At 41.5% G+C, this 18,802-nt stretch overlaps 2 protein-coding genes across 5 annotated transcripts; one reads left to right on the top strand and one right to left on the bottom strand.

The window, feature by feature from the left end:
* Positions 1–3,552: 3,552 nt before the first annotated feature.
* Positions 3,553–5,124, top strand: LOC310810756 (uncharacterized protein; the record flags this gene model as incomplete). The annotated part of the gene is made up of 6 exons (XM_083678606.1): positions 3,553–3,658; positions 3,770–3,854; positions 4,103–4,278; positions 4,410–4,518; positions 4,628–4,775; positions 4,881–5,124. Exons 1-6 carry the CDS (start codon positions 3,584–3,586, stop codon positions 5,122–5,124), a joined length of 837 nt encoding a protein of 278 aa, XP_083534732.1. The 5' UTR covers positions 3,553–3,583.
* Positions 5,125–9,658: 4,534 nt separating this feature from the next.
* Positions 9,659–17,271, bottom strand: zc3h12aa (zinc finger CCCH-type containing 12Aa). 4 transcript variants are annotated; one of them, XM_083679564.1, is made up of 6 exons: positions 17,145–17,271; positions 16,054–16,517; positions 14,301–14,440; positions 12,362–12,596; positions 11,970–12,076; positions 9,659–11,837 (listed from the first exon to the last, which is right to left on the bottom strand). In XM_083679564.1, exons 2-6 carry the CDS (start codon positions 16,434–16,436, stop codon positions 10,747–10,749), a joined length of 1,956 nt encoding a protein of 651 aa, XP_083535690.1. In that variant the 5' UTR covers positions 16,437–16,517; positions 17,145–17,271; the 3' UTR covers positions 9,659–10,746. The 4 variants fall into 4 exon arrangements, with proteins under 4 accessions (XP_083535690.1, XP_083535692.1, XP_083535693.1 ...); XM_083679566.1 differs by having other exon boundaries at positions 17,151–17,207; XM_083679567.1 differs by lacking the exon at positions 17,145–17,271 and adding an exon at positions 16,807–17,119.
* Between the last annotated feature and the right edge of the window lie 1,531 nt (positions 17,272–18,802).

Genomic DNA, 18,802 nt, shown 5'->3' with positions numbered 1-18,802 from the left:
AAGAGACAGTCTCTGTAAATATCAACATGATTTGTATCATGCAAAATTGGTTCTTTGGTAAAGAATGACATGAAGGGAGTCACACAGTGGACACCAAGAGTCATGCAGAAGAAACCACAGTAAAAATGTACATAGACATGCTCACATCTGAGCCAGGGTTTTGATTGGAGAGGACATGAGCTGGAAAAGAGACAATCACATGTGTTGTTTTACTGAGTGCAGTGCACACCAACAACCACATAGTGTACCTGAATGGTGGTTGAGTATGTACAGTCCTAAATATATTGATCTTTTCACACACAACAATAAGCCCAGCAGATATTACCTGCAGGCTCACATTTCATTTGAATGCAATGCTTTAATTTGAAACCAAAGACTATTCTTCCCTACAGTCAAGAGGATATAGGAAACCCTGAGCTAAGAATGCTCACACGTTTGATGTCCCAAAGGTAATATGCATATGCAAGTGGATATGGTTAAATGCAGCTTGTAAATAAATAACCCTCTCTTTAACTAAGGAGTGCGTGAGTGAGTTATCTGAATAGGTATGTATTGTAAATACAGGTGATGGAAAATAATGTGCATGCAACAGGTGGAAGCAGTCTCAGAGTGAAAGGAGTGATATCAGGGCTTTGTCCTGATATTGTTTTTGGGGTTTTGACAATCCATCCAACCGCCAACTCTCCTCAGCATAAAACCAATTAGTTCACTTTCCATGACACACTAGTGACAGTGATGATCTGTGATGCCTCTCCTCCGGACTTATGACGAAGCAATTATGAAGCAGTTATGAACAAACAAGTCCTGTACAATACAGAAATCTGTCAAACCACGTATAGTGTTATAGCTGACATCACTGTCGGCCGTTTAAATCTGTAAAAGCAGGTTGACTACATTACCGCTAATTATCTGTATAAAACATTCGGTTTTGTCATAATGAAACGAAGTTTGATATGCAGCAACGTTTGACGGGCGTCCCTATCCACCGCACATTCCAACCGATGGACCGCCATTACGCTGTACTGCTTACCTCAACTCCTAAAGGTAAGAAGTGTACAGTAAACATGTTCCCCAAGAATGATGTAGCGGCCTTCTATAAAAGGAGAGTGATGGAGAAGCCTGTGAATGAAGCAAGACGTTTATTCATAAATATTTTACTGTGACACTCTGGTTGTCTCTGTTTTACAGTGCTGTGTCCCCGTTGTGCACAGGGAGGGCTTTTCTCTTGGTGAGATCACCTTCTGTGACCAAAGAGACAAAATATTTGGGTGCCATTAGGTTATTGTACTAACTCGATTGATATAAGGTGCCTTTACTTCAAACTCAAATTTGAAATGTACACTCCTCAAACCTCCACTACATCAAACTATACAGTATCCTCTATTGTACACATTTCTTCCATTCAAAGTCAGTGGGGAGGGGGGGGGGGGGGGGGAGAGCTTAACAATTGTTGGCGTGCCTATCAAGAACATAATAAGCAGCAACCATACCTTTACACTCAAACTGTCTCCTCATAAGGCTGATTATACTCTGTCAATAAGGAAAGCCCACATCAAATCAAGGTTTAAGTGAGTGTTTTTCGTCTCCCATTAAGAGACCATGCATAATAGCTCTGGCTGGATTGGGAGTTTGGATAGAGCTGTCCCTGGGCTGCTAATGAATAAAATAAACACTACAGCACGGGCAACCCCTAACTTGTATAACGAGACAGGAGAGGACAGGATAGAGAATACCTGATAGCCAGGGCTTATTTTGGAAACAAACCTTTTCTGTAGTAGGCTATTCTTACATGGGTTTGGACAGTTATTCCTGCTTTCCCACTTTATGACAGTTTACAAGTCATTGTAAAATGGCAATTTTCAATACTGTAGATTTTGATAGACAGGGTTTAGGAAACACACTTTTTCGGTGGGTTATTTTTAGAATTACATTACACTGTCTGCTTTCCCACCTTGTGACAATGCCATTGTAAAAATGACCCTAATGTATAACATATACAGTAGCCTGACAACATTGAGTTAAAGCAATCAGATGTGTTACCGTCCATAGGACAAGGTACCGCAAGTGATTATATATTTATATGTATCTGAATGGTATCAGTACAGTTAGGGCCACAAGCATTAAGGTAAGGGCCACATGTTTTTCCTGATCACATGACCAGAGGGGAAAAAGGGCCCAAGTTGTAGTTCACCTTATCTGTCTCACGCTACAGCTTACTAACACAGGCTACAGTAGGGGTATCAGCAGAAACATTACAATCAAGTAATCCAAGTAAACAATACAAGGAAAGATTGTAGTTTTACCACCCTCTTGTGGTAAAGCTTTGTAATAAGAATATACAAGAAGAGTTTGTATTCAATATACACTCAAACTCATATCTGGTCAGAATTATATTTCTTTATTATAGAAAATTGAATGTGCTATTTAATCAATGTGCCATAACAATGTATGTAGTAGATTCATGGATGCATGCATGCAAATAATTATGGTAGAGAGACAGGCCTCATACGCACATGCAAAATGCAAACAAGCAAAATATTCAATTTGCATGTGACCTGAGCCTCGATTATTCAAAAGAGATCAAATGTCTTGCCTGTATACAGATCCCCACCATCAATCCTAAATGAAATATTTCAATCTATTGGATGTGACAAGCTTTCAGCAAGGGGAGTACTGTATGCACGGGTGGAGGTCGGACCAGGTGCAAACACTTAGTGAATCTGTTCTATAATTGACCTGATGGTATGTGTTTATGTAGACAAGCATGACAGACAGAAACTTACAGTATGTTTATCACTAACATGTGTCTTTCTATGTGTCTTTCTATGAATAGGAAGTACATATCAGGGTATAGGATTCCAGACCACAGATGATTAAGCTGTATAATTGACAGCACACTCACTTTGTGTGCTCAGCTGAGCAGGTTCAGGAGGCCAAATTAGTCTGGATGCAACTGGAGCAAGTGGCTGCATTGCTAAGAAGATTACTGTAGATAAGATTTACCAGCTGAGCACTCCTCAGCAACACTACTCACACAGTACCTAGCAACAGGTCAGTGTGTAGGCTCCTGTGTGCTGGGCTAGCAGTTACCATGGAGGATCATAGAATAGTAGCCTTTTGATTTAAAAAGGACATACATATATAGTTAGGATTTTCCTCCCCATGATTTCTACCTAAAGATCAACAAGCTGCTGGCAAAGGTTTGTGTACAGGATTATATGTGTCAGACTAAAAGGCTATGTTTATTTGTTTGTCTTGTGTGTGTTAGTTTGTACATGCTTGTTGCTCTCAGGGAATGAGGCTCAAGGGGGGTAGCTCCACTGAATGACATCATCCAAAAGCCGGTGTTAGAATTGTGTCTTATAACAGCGAGCAGTTATAATTCAAACACACCTTTCATCTTGTTTAAACTCAACCGTAGCTATTGAGAACATCTGTTACTATAACAACAGTGTTGTGTTGCCATGTCATTACCACCTCTATGCTACTTTATTTACCTTTCCCAATTCCTACATTACTGATGTATACCTGGTACTTTCCAGTCAGCTAGGACACAACAATGTGAGGTGAAATATCAAACAACATGGTGATGTACCTTCTGCGGCCTGCATTTGCCTGGACGTTAAAGGGACTATTGTACACCTGCAGGTTCTTTTGGGTGAGTGCGTGTCCCATCTGACAACAATACCTGTGTCACACCGCATGACCTGTGAATATGTAAATATGTAAATTAGGAAAAAAGTAAATAACATTGTTTTTTTTGTGTCAGGTGAGCCCATACTGTGCAATCCAATGCACACCAGAGGAACCTCACGAAACAGGGAAGGATCAGGATCAAGTTAGACAAATCACAGGTGATGACCAGAATTTCTCTTAGTAAAAATAAAACAAATCGAAACAATTTAGAGAAAAAATTATTATGTTGTGATATGAACTATGAATTCCACAACCATAATACAGACTTGGGGATAGCATTATGCTCAATTCGCTTCATATTATTTGATAGGGTGTTGGAACCAAAAAGGTCTGGTCTACCCTAGTCTATGGCTTTCCTTTATATTTGTGTTTGACAACGGTAGCTGATGAGGATGATTGGTTTCAGGGTCTGAGAGGAGAGAGAAACCAGGTAGCCATGAGCGTAACAGTGCCGTGCAGAAGAGACTGTCCAAAGCTGAGAGGGAGATCCAGGCTCTCAAGGCCCAGATCGCTACAGAGAGGTCATCATGGGAAAGGAAGTTTGTGGAGCTGCAGAAGAAACAACAGGACTTACGGAATCAGGTGTGTGTGTGTGTGTGTTTGCGTTTTTAATGTGTGTATGTGGCTACCTGATCAGGTGTCCTATTTGTAAGCTGCATAAATCATTGTACCACCATTGATAAATTAATTACCACATTGCTTCTTTTGATCAGCTGATCTCTGAGACTTTGGCCAGGACTGGCATCTTACTGGGCAGCTTTGAAGAAGAGTCAGAGGGGGAGAACGGGGATCCTTTTGATGAAAACGATCATAACAGCTCAAGTATACTACAATAACAACACTACTTGATTTATTGTAATCATCACATGTGATCTAATGTCTGTGTTTTGATCAAAATAATTATATTGTTCTTGACTGTCACCTTTAACAGGCGGTGTGAGACACACCAGCCGACACAGAGGCTCCGAGATGATGTCATCAAGAGGGGACACCAGCCGAAGCAGCTTGTCCGGCAGCCCGATGTCCTTGTCATCAGGATGTGGCTCCAGATCCACCTTTGCTATGTCTGCAGCCACCAGGTAGCTATTTATCCTCACCAGCTCTCCCTTGTGTTAAAAACCATTCACTATCATACTAAATACTATTCAAGCATGCTCAAACAAGCACACTTCCTGTCTCTCCAGTGTGGGTTCCTGGAGGAGCTCCCCGGGCCCACATCGGGTCTTTGTGCCTCACTCCCCCCTGGACCTGCAGCCGGGACACAGGGTGCGGGTCCTACTGACGTCAGGCCGCGTCAGGACTGGGACTATACGTTACCTGGGCCACCTGCAGGGGGAGCAAGACTTCCACCTGGGAGTGGAACTGGAGTCACCTGAGCATGGCCAGCAAGACGGCACCCACAGGGGACAGTGCTACTTTGAATGGTAACTGATCTCCTCATTTACGTATAGTGTGCAGGCAAAACAATCTTTCATGCACCTACAATCACAATTGCCTGTAAGAGCTCAACATTGTCTCCATTCTTAAGACACATGCTTTTAGCTAGTTCTGAGAGTTCATGTACTTTCAACCATGCTCATCTGATGGTTGCTGGGCCTCCATCATCACTTCCCTGATAGGTCGATTTGTTAAAAGGTAATCATTCACTTTTAGTTAAAGTTATAAAAATTCAGCTCTTTAAAACTGCATATGCTGATATTGATTTAACCTTTATTTATACAGGGGAAACACACTGAGACCAAGGACTCTTTTGCAGGTGCACCCTGTCCACTATATATATATATATATATATAAAAAACTAAAACCAAAAAAAATACAGAAATCAATACATTATATAAAACCTCAACATGATATGTTATATTAAGAGAAACAATCACATCCTTCACCAAAGTGGTCCTCAATCAACATTTGAAATTGCCTGAGCGGCACCAGAACAACCAATTGTAATGTTTTTTTGTAGATTGTTCCAGCAATGAGGTGCACCTTAACTAAAAGCGGATTTACCCAATTCATATGTATCACGTATCAGTATCAGTATCTGTATCTGCTATAGTGTATCATACTGAAAGACTTTCTAGGTCACTTGTTTGTAACCAGAACACTGTTCCAGATCAAGGAGAAAGAGCAGTAGCATAACCCTTCAGTTAAGACATCACAAAGGGGAGTATTTTGTAATGCCTGAAGGCTTCTTTCACTCACGTAATAACTATGACTTCATGCACAAGACACACCTTAAAATGCAAATAAAGAGCTCAAGCCAAACTTGAGGAACGTGACTTGCTGGGCTGTTAGCAATGAATGCGGGTCAGACCGCATGTGTTTTCCTGACGGGACTAACTAAATACAACATGGCTTCATTGGGAAATTGCTTTTCTACCTTTGTAGTCTAAGAGACTATAATGACTATAATTTCAATGTTAAGGTGACGACAAACTAACCTCTGAAATGTCTGTGACTCACGTACTGTAAATGCCTTGTGGTAAATTCCTCTAATATGTTGCCTACAGTAAGCCTGGTCGTGGGGCCTTCGTGCCGTTCAACAAGCTGCTAATGACCTGGGAGTGAGGACATCACACTCATCACCGTCTGTGGTGGAGGATCACGTCTGAGTGGTTCATTTAATAGACCTTGTGGTGTCAAACAGAAATGTTCTCTGAAACTGGAGGCAAACTCACAAACAAAGTCAAAAGCATGTTGGTTTTTTTACATTCACCTTTGATGTACAGATTATATTTATCTATCTATCTATCTATCTATCTATCTATCTATCTATCTATCTATCTATCTATCTATCTATCTATATATATATATATATGGTTAATATATACATTTTTACATTATTCTGTTTTGTCAGGAATTGGTAAAAGGGCTGTGCTGTATAGTGCTAGCAGTTTTACAATCTAGCAGGTTTTACATAGAAACAAAAGTCTGTTAGTATGACATTGTCTATATGTTATTATCATTGGTATGAGAATTTACGAAAATTAAAGATCAGGTAAGGCACACTGTCTGCAAGCTTTACTTATTTGAATGGGAAAGAAGGGAAGTGGAACCCCTTTGATTACATTAATGAAAAACTGTATCTACTGTATGTCAATCAACCAACAACTGCAACAAAGAAACCGGGTTATTCATTGTCCATTCTGTTAACAGAGTAAACAGAGGTAAGGTAAACTGCTATTACAATAAAGCATGATCATTTCAGTAGATACTGTAAGTTACAGTAGCATAACACATCCGTTTATGTATAGATTAAAAGCACATAGTTAAGGGTAGAGTTCATCCGAATTACAAATGTACCGTCACTTACGGATACCGGGGCATGCTACATCTTAGCATTAGCATTATGAAGTGAAAAACAATGAGAGGTAGGAGCCACGTTGGGTAAAATGGGCAGTACAGAGTATTTTGTATACCTTGTACAGCAAAAAGATGACATACCAAAAATAGCATGGCTACAACAAAGCAACTTCTCAACAAACGTACATTTTGTTAAACTATTCCTTTGTCAGCCAAGAGCTTGAAGATCTTCAGGTGTTGAGTGAGTCACAAATCTCAGGTTGTGCCCCTGAGGGCTATGTTCACCGCCTCAAAAAGCCGCAGCTTTCTTTTTCAGACGATTGCTGTCGAAGGAGAACAACATGTCTGCCAACTGTGAGATGTTTTGTTGAGTGTGGAGCAAGATCCCAAAACATTTCACTTGTCTATTACAACTGTATGTGATAAGTGACAAGTAAAATTTGATTTGATTTGATTTGATTTGATTTGATTTGATTTACAGCACTATAAAGGTAATGTCATGATGAGATCTGTAAGAAATATGCATATTGTGCACAAAATACTCTGTATTGCCCATTTTAGGAGACACATTACCTAATAGTAAATAGTAAATAGTAAATAGTACTACCCCCCCTATACTAACCCTAACCCCGAGACCTCTTCTCTCTGCTACCCCCCTGTACAAGTTCTCTCCTGCTAATAAAATATATTTTAAAAATAAAAAAATTAGCCTACCCGCATTACGACTGCCAGTGGCCCCTGGTGTGAGCATTGATTACTTTGTCTTATGATGACTGTTGGATAGATGATTCACTTACTTAAACAAATGTATTGTTGTACGTCGCTTTGCATAAAGGCGTCTGCTAAATGCCATAAATGTAAAATGTAAATGTAATGTAAATTGTCATACCTGCATGACTGCATGTGAAACTGTTATTTTTAAAATCAGGGGTTGAGGTGTAGGCCTACAATGGAATGGCAATAAAGTGCAATGGGAATTATGATAACATGTCAGAGCTGTTGGATCATTTGTAAAGTGTGAAATGTGGAAAACAAGAGTCTACAGGTCTTTAATAACTGGCTCCTGATTGCAAGTTCCCTCTTTGGCAAGCACCAAGTTTCGATCAGTCGAAACGAATGACTTATAACTGTTTGTAAATGGCTTATAATTGAATAATAAACTGAATTAAATACCCTAAATATAATTAAATATTTCTTTCAAGGGATCTCATTCCCTGACCGCTACAGATTAAACATAGTCATTGCAACCATTAGGAAGCTGTTAGAAAGCATGAATGTTACATACTGCACCTTTAATGTGTTTACTAGAAACACTTTCCAGACAAATATTTAGGTTAAGTGACTAACTCTATGAGGTTTCAAAGTGTTGTCTGTGTGAACCTGCAGAGTTCCCCTTCTGGAGTTCTGAGTGGCCTGCTCAGGTGGAAATGCAGGTCGGGGGAGGGCCAGACTTTCGACAATAAAGAGAAACTACTCTGTCACTTATCAGTGGTAGGGAGTGGACCATTGTATTGTTCCATCTTAGCATGACACTCTTGTCCCTTATCTGGAGTTACGTTTTGTCTTCTCACAATCAATGCCGATTGTGTTGTTGCTTTATCACTGATCATATTTCTGTCTTCCCCACTCACATGAACACAATGAACCCACTGTCCTTCTAATCAACAATAAATCATTTTGGAATCTCTTCACATAGGTTACACGTTAGTCCTCACATGAATAAGTGATACTACAGTACCGATATGTGTGGTAAAATAACAAGACCACAAAAAAAAACTTAAATATTCTCAGAATCTCAAATTCTCTGCATGTTCAATGGTAAAAAATAAGACTATATTTTCTACAGATATTTTCCTGTATTCTGTATTCTGTTCTGTATTCTTATGTCTTTTTGTCGTTGTCTTTGCAATAATAATACAACAATCCATCACGCTCTGATGGCTACCCGCTTAATGGTGTCTCTCAAATTCATTGCACTTCAAGCCTACAGTACATGACAATACACTCGGGGCACATACTGCCCTGATGTGGGGAGTATGGGTGGGTGGTCTTCAAGTGTCTTTCACGGCATCGCTCAGATGTAAAACTACACAGCCCAGGGAAGCCCTTGGGGGATGTGGGATGACTTTCAGGCCCACAGCCACCCTTCAGCATGAGCTTCAGCATGAGTGACTTGAAGACCCTGAAGCTGTTCCAGATTCTTAGAGAAAGAGGGTGAGCATGGGAGGAGGCATGCATGTTTGGATCTGTGCTAAAGATGTACGCGTATACATGTATATGCATGCTACATGTGAGAGCGTAGGATTCAATCTGCTATAATATTTGGCATAAACATGCAGTGTAAGCGCTGTAATGTATAACCTCGCTTGGCCAGACCTTCAAGTCTTGTGAGAAATAAGACTGGGAGCCGAGGTTATGTAATCTACAGTATAGCGATACTAAGAGTGAAGACTTTATTTGCATATTTATACTATTACAGATATATAATGTCATTCTGAGATGTCATACAGTAAACAGTAAAGATATAAAATGCAGATATAAGATCTACAGTATGCACCAGTGGTCCCCCATCATATGGTTTTATTGGCATAAATGACTGTGTACGCTCTGAGAGACTAAAACAACCATTATATCATAATAACTTGGAAAACAACAAAGGCACTTAAGGTCTATTTCAATCTTTTTATTTTAGTGTAAAATAATTTCCCAACATTCATAGACAATGATTAAGTGCACAATTATTCCTATTGTAATCCCCTTAAAAATGTGTTATATAAAAAAATAAACGTGTTAAAACTGTGAACTCCAAGCATGAGAACAGCATTGTACACTTTGAGACACCTAGGAATCAACTAAAATGTAGTCTATCAACATACAGAACATTGTTAGACAGACATTACCATAGAAACATTGTTAAAGATCCATTGGATTTACTTTTCAGTCTTTGATTATACAGTAGGCTGCTGAAAATTGGGCTGAGAATGTAACCCCCTTAGATTGCAGACGATTTGGATGAATTACATAAAGTGCTTTACCAACTTTCACTAAGTTTCTTTGGCAGATTCTTAGCTAGATTGATACTCTCTTGGTTAGACTGATACTGTCTAATGGTTTGGACATTTGTTGGATTTATACTGACTGTATAGCATGTTAGGTATAGGTTTAAACATTGGCACACTCTCAGTTTCAATATGCCATTTCACCCTACAGTACACACCATACTGTATACCTTGTACAGCAAAAAGATGACATACCAAAAAAGTGTAATTGAGAATCTGTCTGGATGTCTGACCATCAGGACCACAATGTAACAAAACAAAGAGGACCATTTCAGACAAAGACAATTATTCCTTATTGAATGAGAACTATATCCTGAAAACATACGAAAGACAATATATATCCCAAATGATGCAATATGCATCAACAGTCAAGCACTCTAGATTCACTTTTAGTGGTAATCAGTCTAGAGGCAATTTTCATCCTCGTCGTGGACGGCAAGATTGCATTTGACTACACTATCATACAAATGTATACAATTCTTAGGAAGTCAAAATCTCACCCATATTGAACAACAGGAGAGCAAACAATAATGACTTCTCATAAAGACACAAAAGCCATACTTGGGAACTGAAAACCTCCACAACAACCAACGACCCTTTCACTCTCAAACAGCTCAAACTCTAACATCACAGAGGAGAGCATGAGAGAATAGTAGCTAAGGCACATATAGAAGATATACTGTGGCATTCCTCAGAAGACCCTGCCCTGAGACTTGAGGTTGATGATCTCTGCAGCCAGCTTCTGGGCATCCTTAAGGTGGGGGAACATCCCCATGACCGTGTCCACCTGCTGGGGGTTGAAGATGGCCTGCAGCTTCTTGCGGACTTGCTCCCTCTCTGAGTCAAAGGCAGCAGTCTGCGGCCTTTCCCAGGAGTGCTGCTGGTCCCCATAGGAGCTTGAGCAGAGGTGAGGGTGGCTATGAGGTGAGTGGACAGGGCTGGGGAGGCTACAGGAGGTCCTACCCTGAGGCATCCCCTGGAAGGGGTCCGACCAGTACATCTGCTGCTGATGGGGGTGGTGTGAACCGCCTTGCTGGAAGCTGCTGGGGAGGCTGTAGTGGGGCTGCATGTGGGGTGGGAACATAGTGTGCGAGTGGGTATCATATCTCGGCTGGCAGTGGGAGTGGGACTCCAGGTTTGGGTTACTGCGGTGCTGCTGGGGATCTGTAAGGGGCGATGAGTGAGAACAGCACCTGCATGGCTGGCGACTGCCCTGACCCTGTCTGTCTGGGTGCATGGCTGGGTATCTGGAGGACCCAGAGGGAAAGCCATGCTGCTGATGCTGGTGCTGCCTGGACCTGATGGACTTACTGTGACCTTGTGAGGCATCAGAGTACTGGCTCTCATAGGAGCCCAGACCAGAGTCCAGGGGCTCATGGGAGATGCTGGCATAGGGGAGGTCAGAGGTGGAGGGGGAGCACATACCTGGCCACCCCATCTGGGACTGGCCTATAGGTACTGAGCCATGGCTTTGGTTCACACTGGGGTGCGGCCCATCCCAGTACAGCAGCATGTTCTCACTCATCTGGGCATTGTGAGGGGAGCTGCGATGCTCTAGGGTCAGTCTGTGCTCCAGCTCATGCCCCAGGGACTGGGGGTGTGAGTTAAGAAAAGGCCCAGGGTCAGATTGAGGCCACATCGGTGACATCATGGGATTCCTTTTGTCTTTCACGGCGGGGAGCTTGGCGTTCTCCCTCAGCTCGTCAGCCAAGGAACGGTAAGGTTGGTTTGTACGTTCCGGATGGTAGAACTTACATTTTATGCCATAAGTGCACTTTTTATCTGAGCAAAATAGAGGGCAACAGAGATTATAGTTATGTACATGTAATGTGTCAATGTGCTTGCCGACAAAACAATCATCCTGTATGACAACCAATTGAACCAAAACACCTCAAATAAACAAATACACTTTACCATAAGGACAGAGCTGGCGCTTCTGTTCTGCTGGTAGAGGCTTCTTCCTCAGGAAATTATCCAGACTGGGACCATGACGGCCAAGAGGGTCATCGGGTGGCATGAACCTGGCATGATGTGAAATAAAACAGATCAGTAAACCATATAGGCAGTACGGTATCTTGATAAGACAAGGTTTCATCTGCTTAAAATATTAACATTAACATACCACAATGTTACAAAAAGCTACATGGAATGAATTATTAGAAATCTAAGTAATGATACCTATAAAACATCTAAAAAAGTACAATGGTTCTAGTTCAATGAGCCCTCTGAAAGCAAGGAGCTCGCTACACCAAGTACTCATAACAAAAAAGTAGTGAATCTCCCAGACGCAGCACAATGACACTTACTTGTCATTGACAAAGGAGTACATGAGCAGCCTCTCCTCGATACAGCGCTTCCACTCCTGTCGCTCCCCCTGGAGGTCACGGTAGGTATCGTTGGACACGATCACGCCGTCCGACTCGTACGCCACCTTCACGATGAAACGGTCGTCATAGCAGACCACACGCTTCCTGCCGATGCGTCGTGAGGGAGTGAAGACCAGAATCCTTTTTCTTTCAAGCTCCATCAGGATGTGTTGGTCTGGAGAGGAACATATTTAGTTTACTATGGCCCAGTCCAACACAAATAGGGTGAATACTGTGAGCTCATGTCTTTGTTAGTGATGTAAGAATCAGAGAGAGACTATTCGTCACATGCTTTGATCATGTTTTGGTCTCACAGATTATTATTATTATTATAATTTCTTTTTTTTAAAATATGTTTTTAGGGCATTTCTGCTTTTATTGGGATAGAGACAGTAGAGATCGACAGCAAGGATGGGGGAGAGAGGAGGGATGACATGCAAGATATGTCGAGGGTCGGAATCGAACCAGGAACCTTGCGATTACGTGGTAAGCGCATTAGTGTGCTATGCCACCAAGCGCCCCGTCTCACAGATTTTTAACCCTTAATCCCCCTGTTAATGTATATTTGGAACGACAGTTTTCTATGGCATTCTATAGTATTGAATATGATTTTGAAAGCCTGCTGACAACTTGCATTACATGATGACCTTAAAGGATTCCACAACATTGATCCTACGGAGCATGGTGTAGCCTTCAACACAAGCGGGACACACAACATATAAAATACATCACCAATTACGTTACAAGTCCTTTTTAACAACACATATGAATTCACTGGCTAACTACAACATCACTGGTTCAAACCATGCCACAATCATGTGCTCAATGCTTGGATCATTTTACCCACATCCCAACATTGACAGTCACTTAACCCCAGTTCTCTGCTCGATTAGAAACTGTTTCAGTTACTAAGGTGTGGGAGATAAAAAAACCACAGCTGTATTTCCTGGTGGGGATTTCCCAGGACCACTGGGTTATTTTTTACTTCCTGGTGCTCAGATTGAAAATAGAACCTTTGGATGGCTCCACCCAAACACAAAAGCAACTGAACCATAAAAGCCACAAGCACTAGGTGATGATGTGTCAGCTTCAAACAAGGCTCAGCCCCACGCTGTGGCTTTGTTGAAGGTTACTGGAGGTTGATATGAACACCTTGTAAACATGAGTAACTAGCCAGTACATAAACAAGATTCACTGCTCTATTCAAGGCCATACAGTATGTGGGGGAAGCTATCCTGTTCCTAAAATGTTTAAAGCATAGTCCTCTTCAAATGCATTTCAATATGACTGAATGGTAGGTAGCTGTACCAACCCAAAGGCCAATAACCCTGATGTCAGTTAGGCAAACTTATCTTTCTCATCTCTAATGCAATTTCCCAATAGATGTGGTCTTACTTCAAATAGTCTCAAATCACAGATAACATCCCATACAAGACTTAATGAAAGTCACAGACTCTTGCCTCATTGCTAAGACATTTATTCACCACCAACGTTCACCAACACCGTGAGGAAGGCTATTGAGCCGAAACGTCGGTGGTGAATCAATGTGAGAAGTGTTTTCATAAAGTCTTCAGTTACATTCTGTAAGTCAGCACCTCGACTTGGGCGTGCGTACTTTATTCTCTTTATCAACATCCCGTACAAGGAAATGCACAGTAGGTGCTTGAATATACAGGAACAACCAAACCAAATGTTATCTAACTACATTAGAATTAGATAATAGTCACAGTGCATGAATTAATATGGTTCATGTGTTTTTGAAATATGTTTTCAAATATCTTAGCAATATCAATCTGATTTAAAGACACATTGAGTGGGCGTGTGCGTGCGTGTGCGTGTGTGTGTGTGTGTGTGTGTGTGTGTGTGCATGTGTCCTCACCTGTAATGGGGGCATCTGATCTGGGCTGCTCCTTGCGCCAGGAGGGAACAATCACAATGATGGTAGTGTGATCTCGGTCCAGGAAGTAGTTCACTGCCAGCTCTATGCCCCGACAGGAGAAGACTTCCTGGTTTCCATGACTGGAAGAGATGTGGACAGAGGGAAAGGGGGAGACACACACAATGACTTTCAATGAATGAATAAACATGAATCATGAGGCTTATTTGCACAAAAGGAAGTGTTTCATGTCCATGTCTGAGCATTTTACTGTTACAGTAAGTGGAACACAGATTAGTGAGACAAGGCTACCTCTTTGATTGAATAATGCTCCCTCTGTCTAAGCATGCATGTGCCTCACTGTGGGAATGCAAGTGGAAAGATTTGCATAGTAAGACTATGTCAGATACAGTGGGTGGAGATGACAGGATCATGTGCTTGCAGCTCAAAAGGTATTTTTTTAGAAGAATTAAGTAAGATGGAGTTTATCTGAATTGTTGACCTATGGAGCATAGCACTGTCTACGCTCTGAACATATACCTTTCAATATTATAATTGATTAGATGTGGCTATAACACACTAACAACTCATGAGAAGATTATAATATTAAAAGCCATATGTTCAGAGAATAGACAACGCTATGCTCCATAGGTCAACAATTCAGATCAACTCCATTCATTATTAGATTGATTAACAAGTAGAACAATATCTTTATTTAATAAATGATTAGGAATGCTTGCATTGCTGATTTGTGTAACAAAACAGGTCCAACAATACAAACAAGTAATACCAGTCATAAATGTACATACCTAGCAACACTACCCCCCTAGCAACACTACCCCCCTAGCAACACTACCCCCCCCCCCCCCCCAAGTTAAACATTTGCAAGCGGACCTTCGAACTTAATTGAACAATATCAACTATAAAACACTGATAAAAACAGTTTACTGATAAACTTTACTGTACTACTCATCCACAATTACAACAAACAAAACATAAAAATCACACTGAATATAATGCTGACATATTCTTTTGAACACATCAATTACAATATTTCCAACTTAAACAAGTTGAAATGCAACTCAAACTCAAGAATGTTACCAATTCATAAGGGAGGATCTCAAAATTTGCATAATCAAGGTTATTATAGTCCCAAATTGTTAGGTTGGGTTGGGTGTGGAACAGACAATACATCTCCTATATGCAAATATTTTATCAAAGTAAACATCATAAACGATGTACAGCCAACACTTTCCTAGTGTCAGTGCCTGTTCATGTGTGAACTCCGCCCAATGTGCGAACTGAATGCGTGTGTGTGGGATTTGCATACTAAAGCTGTGACCTTAGCAAAGGCATGTGCAGGCACAGTTAAGTGTTGCTTTGAAAACAGTTCAGAATGCCATATAGTGTATGAGAAGTTGCGCTTTAGGGTCAGAATTAAACAAGAACAATGAGTGATGATCACAGGTTTACACATGCAGTTCTAGTGTGTTTTGTTGCCAGCCATTAGTGTAAAACCTTGAATGTGAGAATTACACAGCACTTCCTCTTCATATCCAATCTCAACAACGACCTGGTAGAATAAGAGTGAATTTAACTAATAAAATAAAGGTTAAAGAAAACAATGTAATACCTTACCTAACCCTTACAAAGTTAATAGTGCATGATAAACACCCAAGCTGTGCTCAATTATAAAACCCTAATTCTTAAAATAACCAAAAAAAAAATCCTTTCCATTAGACTTTTATTTGCTCACCTCATGGCCACATTGCTGCCGTCAATTACGATAGGTTTGAGCTCACTGTCTGCATCTCTCCTTTTGTCCAGAGGTGAGGGTGGTGGGGTGTCCTGGAGGGGCCCTTGGGCCCAACTGGGAGCCATGTCGAGCCCTGGGTGACCTGCCATAGTCTCATCACCCTCTGGGTTGAAGGTGGAGGCAGCGGTGCCAGCCCTGCTCCGGACCAGCTCTCCAAGCATAGAGTTGGTGTCAGTACTTAGGCCCAACTTTTGCAGGGCAGCCCTCACTTCCATTGATGAGTAACCCAGCTTCCTAAAGAAGTCTACCTGGAGTTGGAGCTCCTCTGGATCAGGATCCGGCTGCCCTGAGGCTGGGGTCTGGCTGGTGTGGGACTGGTCCATGCTCTCTAGTGTGAGTCTTGGCTACAGTGCTTCAGCATAGGAGGAGGCTTATTGCATCTTTCTCATGGTAAACACTGTTGTCTAGATTGAACAGAGTTGGAAGTTGGTTAAACTTACGATAAACTTGGGAAGTTAGTTAAACTGCACGAAATACACAGAAATATGCAGATAGATGACATATTGACTGAAGGACACTAATTATTAAGCATTCTAGTTCACCTTTGTATGTCCTAAATTCATATGTTTGTAATATGTTTTACATTTGAATGTCACAAAGAGGCTCACACAAATGAAACATAAAACTAAGTAAAATATGGCAAAACACCGAAATGGAAAGGCGCACATGACACACAGCTCCTACGTAGCTTACTGTAGTCTACTCAATGTAACTGAACCTGAGCATAATCACGGCAGCGAGAGTCCATTATTTTCATCCGAAAACAATATCTTAAGTACGTTAAAATGTAAGACAGGGACTATAAAAGTTTGCAGGAATAGCGGCGCGGACAACTGAACATGTTTTCGGTGGTAGCCTACTGTACAAAACGACACGCAGACCGAGGAGAGACCCGGCATTTCCTTCTACCTACGACGGTGGTGAAGTTAAGGACAGGTGACGCGTCTTTGCAGCGTGACGTTTGAGTGAAAATAATATGGTAAACAATGTATCTCTGTACAAACAACAGTGACAGTGCCGTTAGGACTTACCTTAACTTTTAGGATTCGCTCCTGTTTACGATGTTTCATTTTCACCTCCAAGTTATTGTACATTTCGGAAGTACAGACAGTGAGTTGAACTCGATATGTGACTTGACAGCACCTCCCTCTCTCGTGCTGAAGTTGTAGTCCTCTCTTCTTGGGCGTAGGAGGGATTGTATGGCACGCCGCCCGCTATTTACATTTACTCAGTCAGCACAAGTTGCTGCGACTCAAAACTTGTGTTTTCCATTAAACTATTTAAATTCCCGTGAATTTAGATGTGGCAGAGTTACACAACTCTACACATGTAGGCTATTCTATATTGTACTGAAAGTAGGCTACTGTGATTTCTACACTGACTGAACTCTGAAAGCGCTATTTAACTTGTTGAAGTTATTCAAACTTCATAGTCCTACTGCAGCATTATCTATATAGCTTATACATACACTCACCGGTCACTTTATTAGGTACACCTGTTCAACTGTTCGTTAACGCAAATATCTAATCAGCCAATCACATGGCAGCAACTCAATGCATTTAGGCATGTAGACATGGTCAAGACGACCTGCTGAAGTTCAAACCAGGCATCAGAATGGGGAAGAAAGGTGATTTAAGTGACTTTGAACGTAACATGGTTGTTGGTGCCAGACGGGCTGGTCTGAGTATTTCAGAAACTGCTGATCTACTGGGATTTTCACGCACAACCATCTCTAGGGTTTACAGAGAATGGTCCAAAAAGAGAAAATATCCAGTGAGCGGCAGTTCTCTGGGCGAAAATGCCTTGTTGATGCCAGAGGTCAGAGGAGAATGGCCAGACTGGTTCGAGATGATAGAAAGGCAACAGTAACTCAAATAACCACTTGTTACAACCAAGGTATGCAGAAGACCATCTCTGAACACACAACACGTCAAACCTTGAAGCAGATGGGCTACAGCAGCAGAAGACCACACCGAGTGCCACTCCTGTCAGCTAAGAACAGGAAACTGAGGCTACAATTTGCGCGGGCTCACCAAAATTGGACAACAGAAGATTGGAAAAATGTTGCCTGGTCTGATGAGTCTCGATTTGTGCTGCGACATTCAGATAGGGTAGGGTCAGAATTTGGCATAAACAACATGAAAGCATGGATCCATCCTGCCTTGTATCAACGGTTCAGGCTGGTGGTGGTGGTGTAATGGTGTGGGGGATATTTTCTTGGCACACTTTGGGCCCCTTAGTACCAATTGAGCATCGCTTAAACGCCACAGCCTACCTGAGTATTGTTGCTGACTATGTCCATCCCTTTATGACCACATTGTACCCATCTTCTGATGGCTACTTCCAGCAGGATAACGCGCCATGTCACAAAGCTCAAATCATCTCAAACTGGTTTCTTGAACATGACAATGTTCACTGTACTCCAATGGCCTCCACAGTCACCAGATCTCAATCCAATAGAGCACCTTTGGGATGTGGTGGAACGGGAGATTCGCATCATGGATGTGCAGCCGATAAATCTGCAGCAACTGCGTGATGCTATCATGTCAGTATGGACCAAAATCTCTGAGGAATGTTTCCAGCACCTTGTTGAATCTGTGCCACAAAGAATTAAGGCAGTTCTGAAGGCAAAAGGGGGTCCAACACGGTACTAGTAAGGTGTACCTAATAAAGTGGCCGGTGAGTGTAT

Source organism: Argentina silus (assembly GCF_951799395.1).
Source record: "Argentina silus genome assembly, chromosome: 10".
Taxonomy (NCBI): Eukaryota; Metazoa; Chordata; class Actinopteri; order Argentiniformes; family Argentinidae; genus Argentina; species Argentina silus.
Note: the sequence above shows the minus strand (reverse complement) of the source record. Positions and strands in the feature narration are given on the sequence as shown.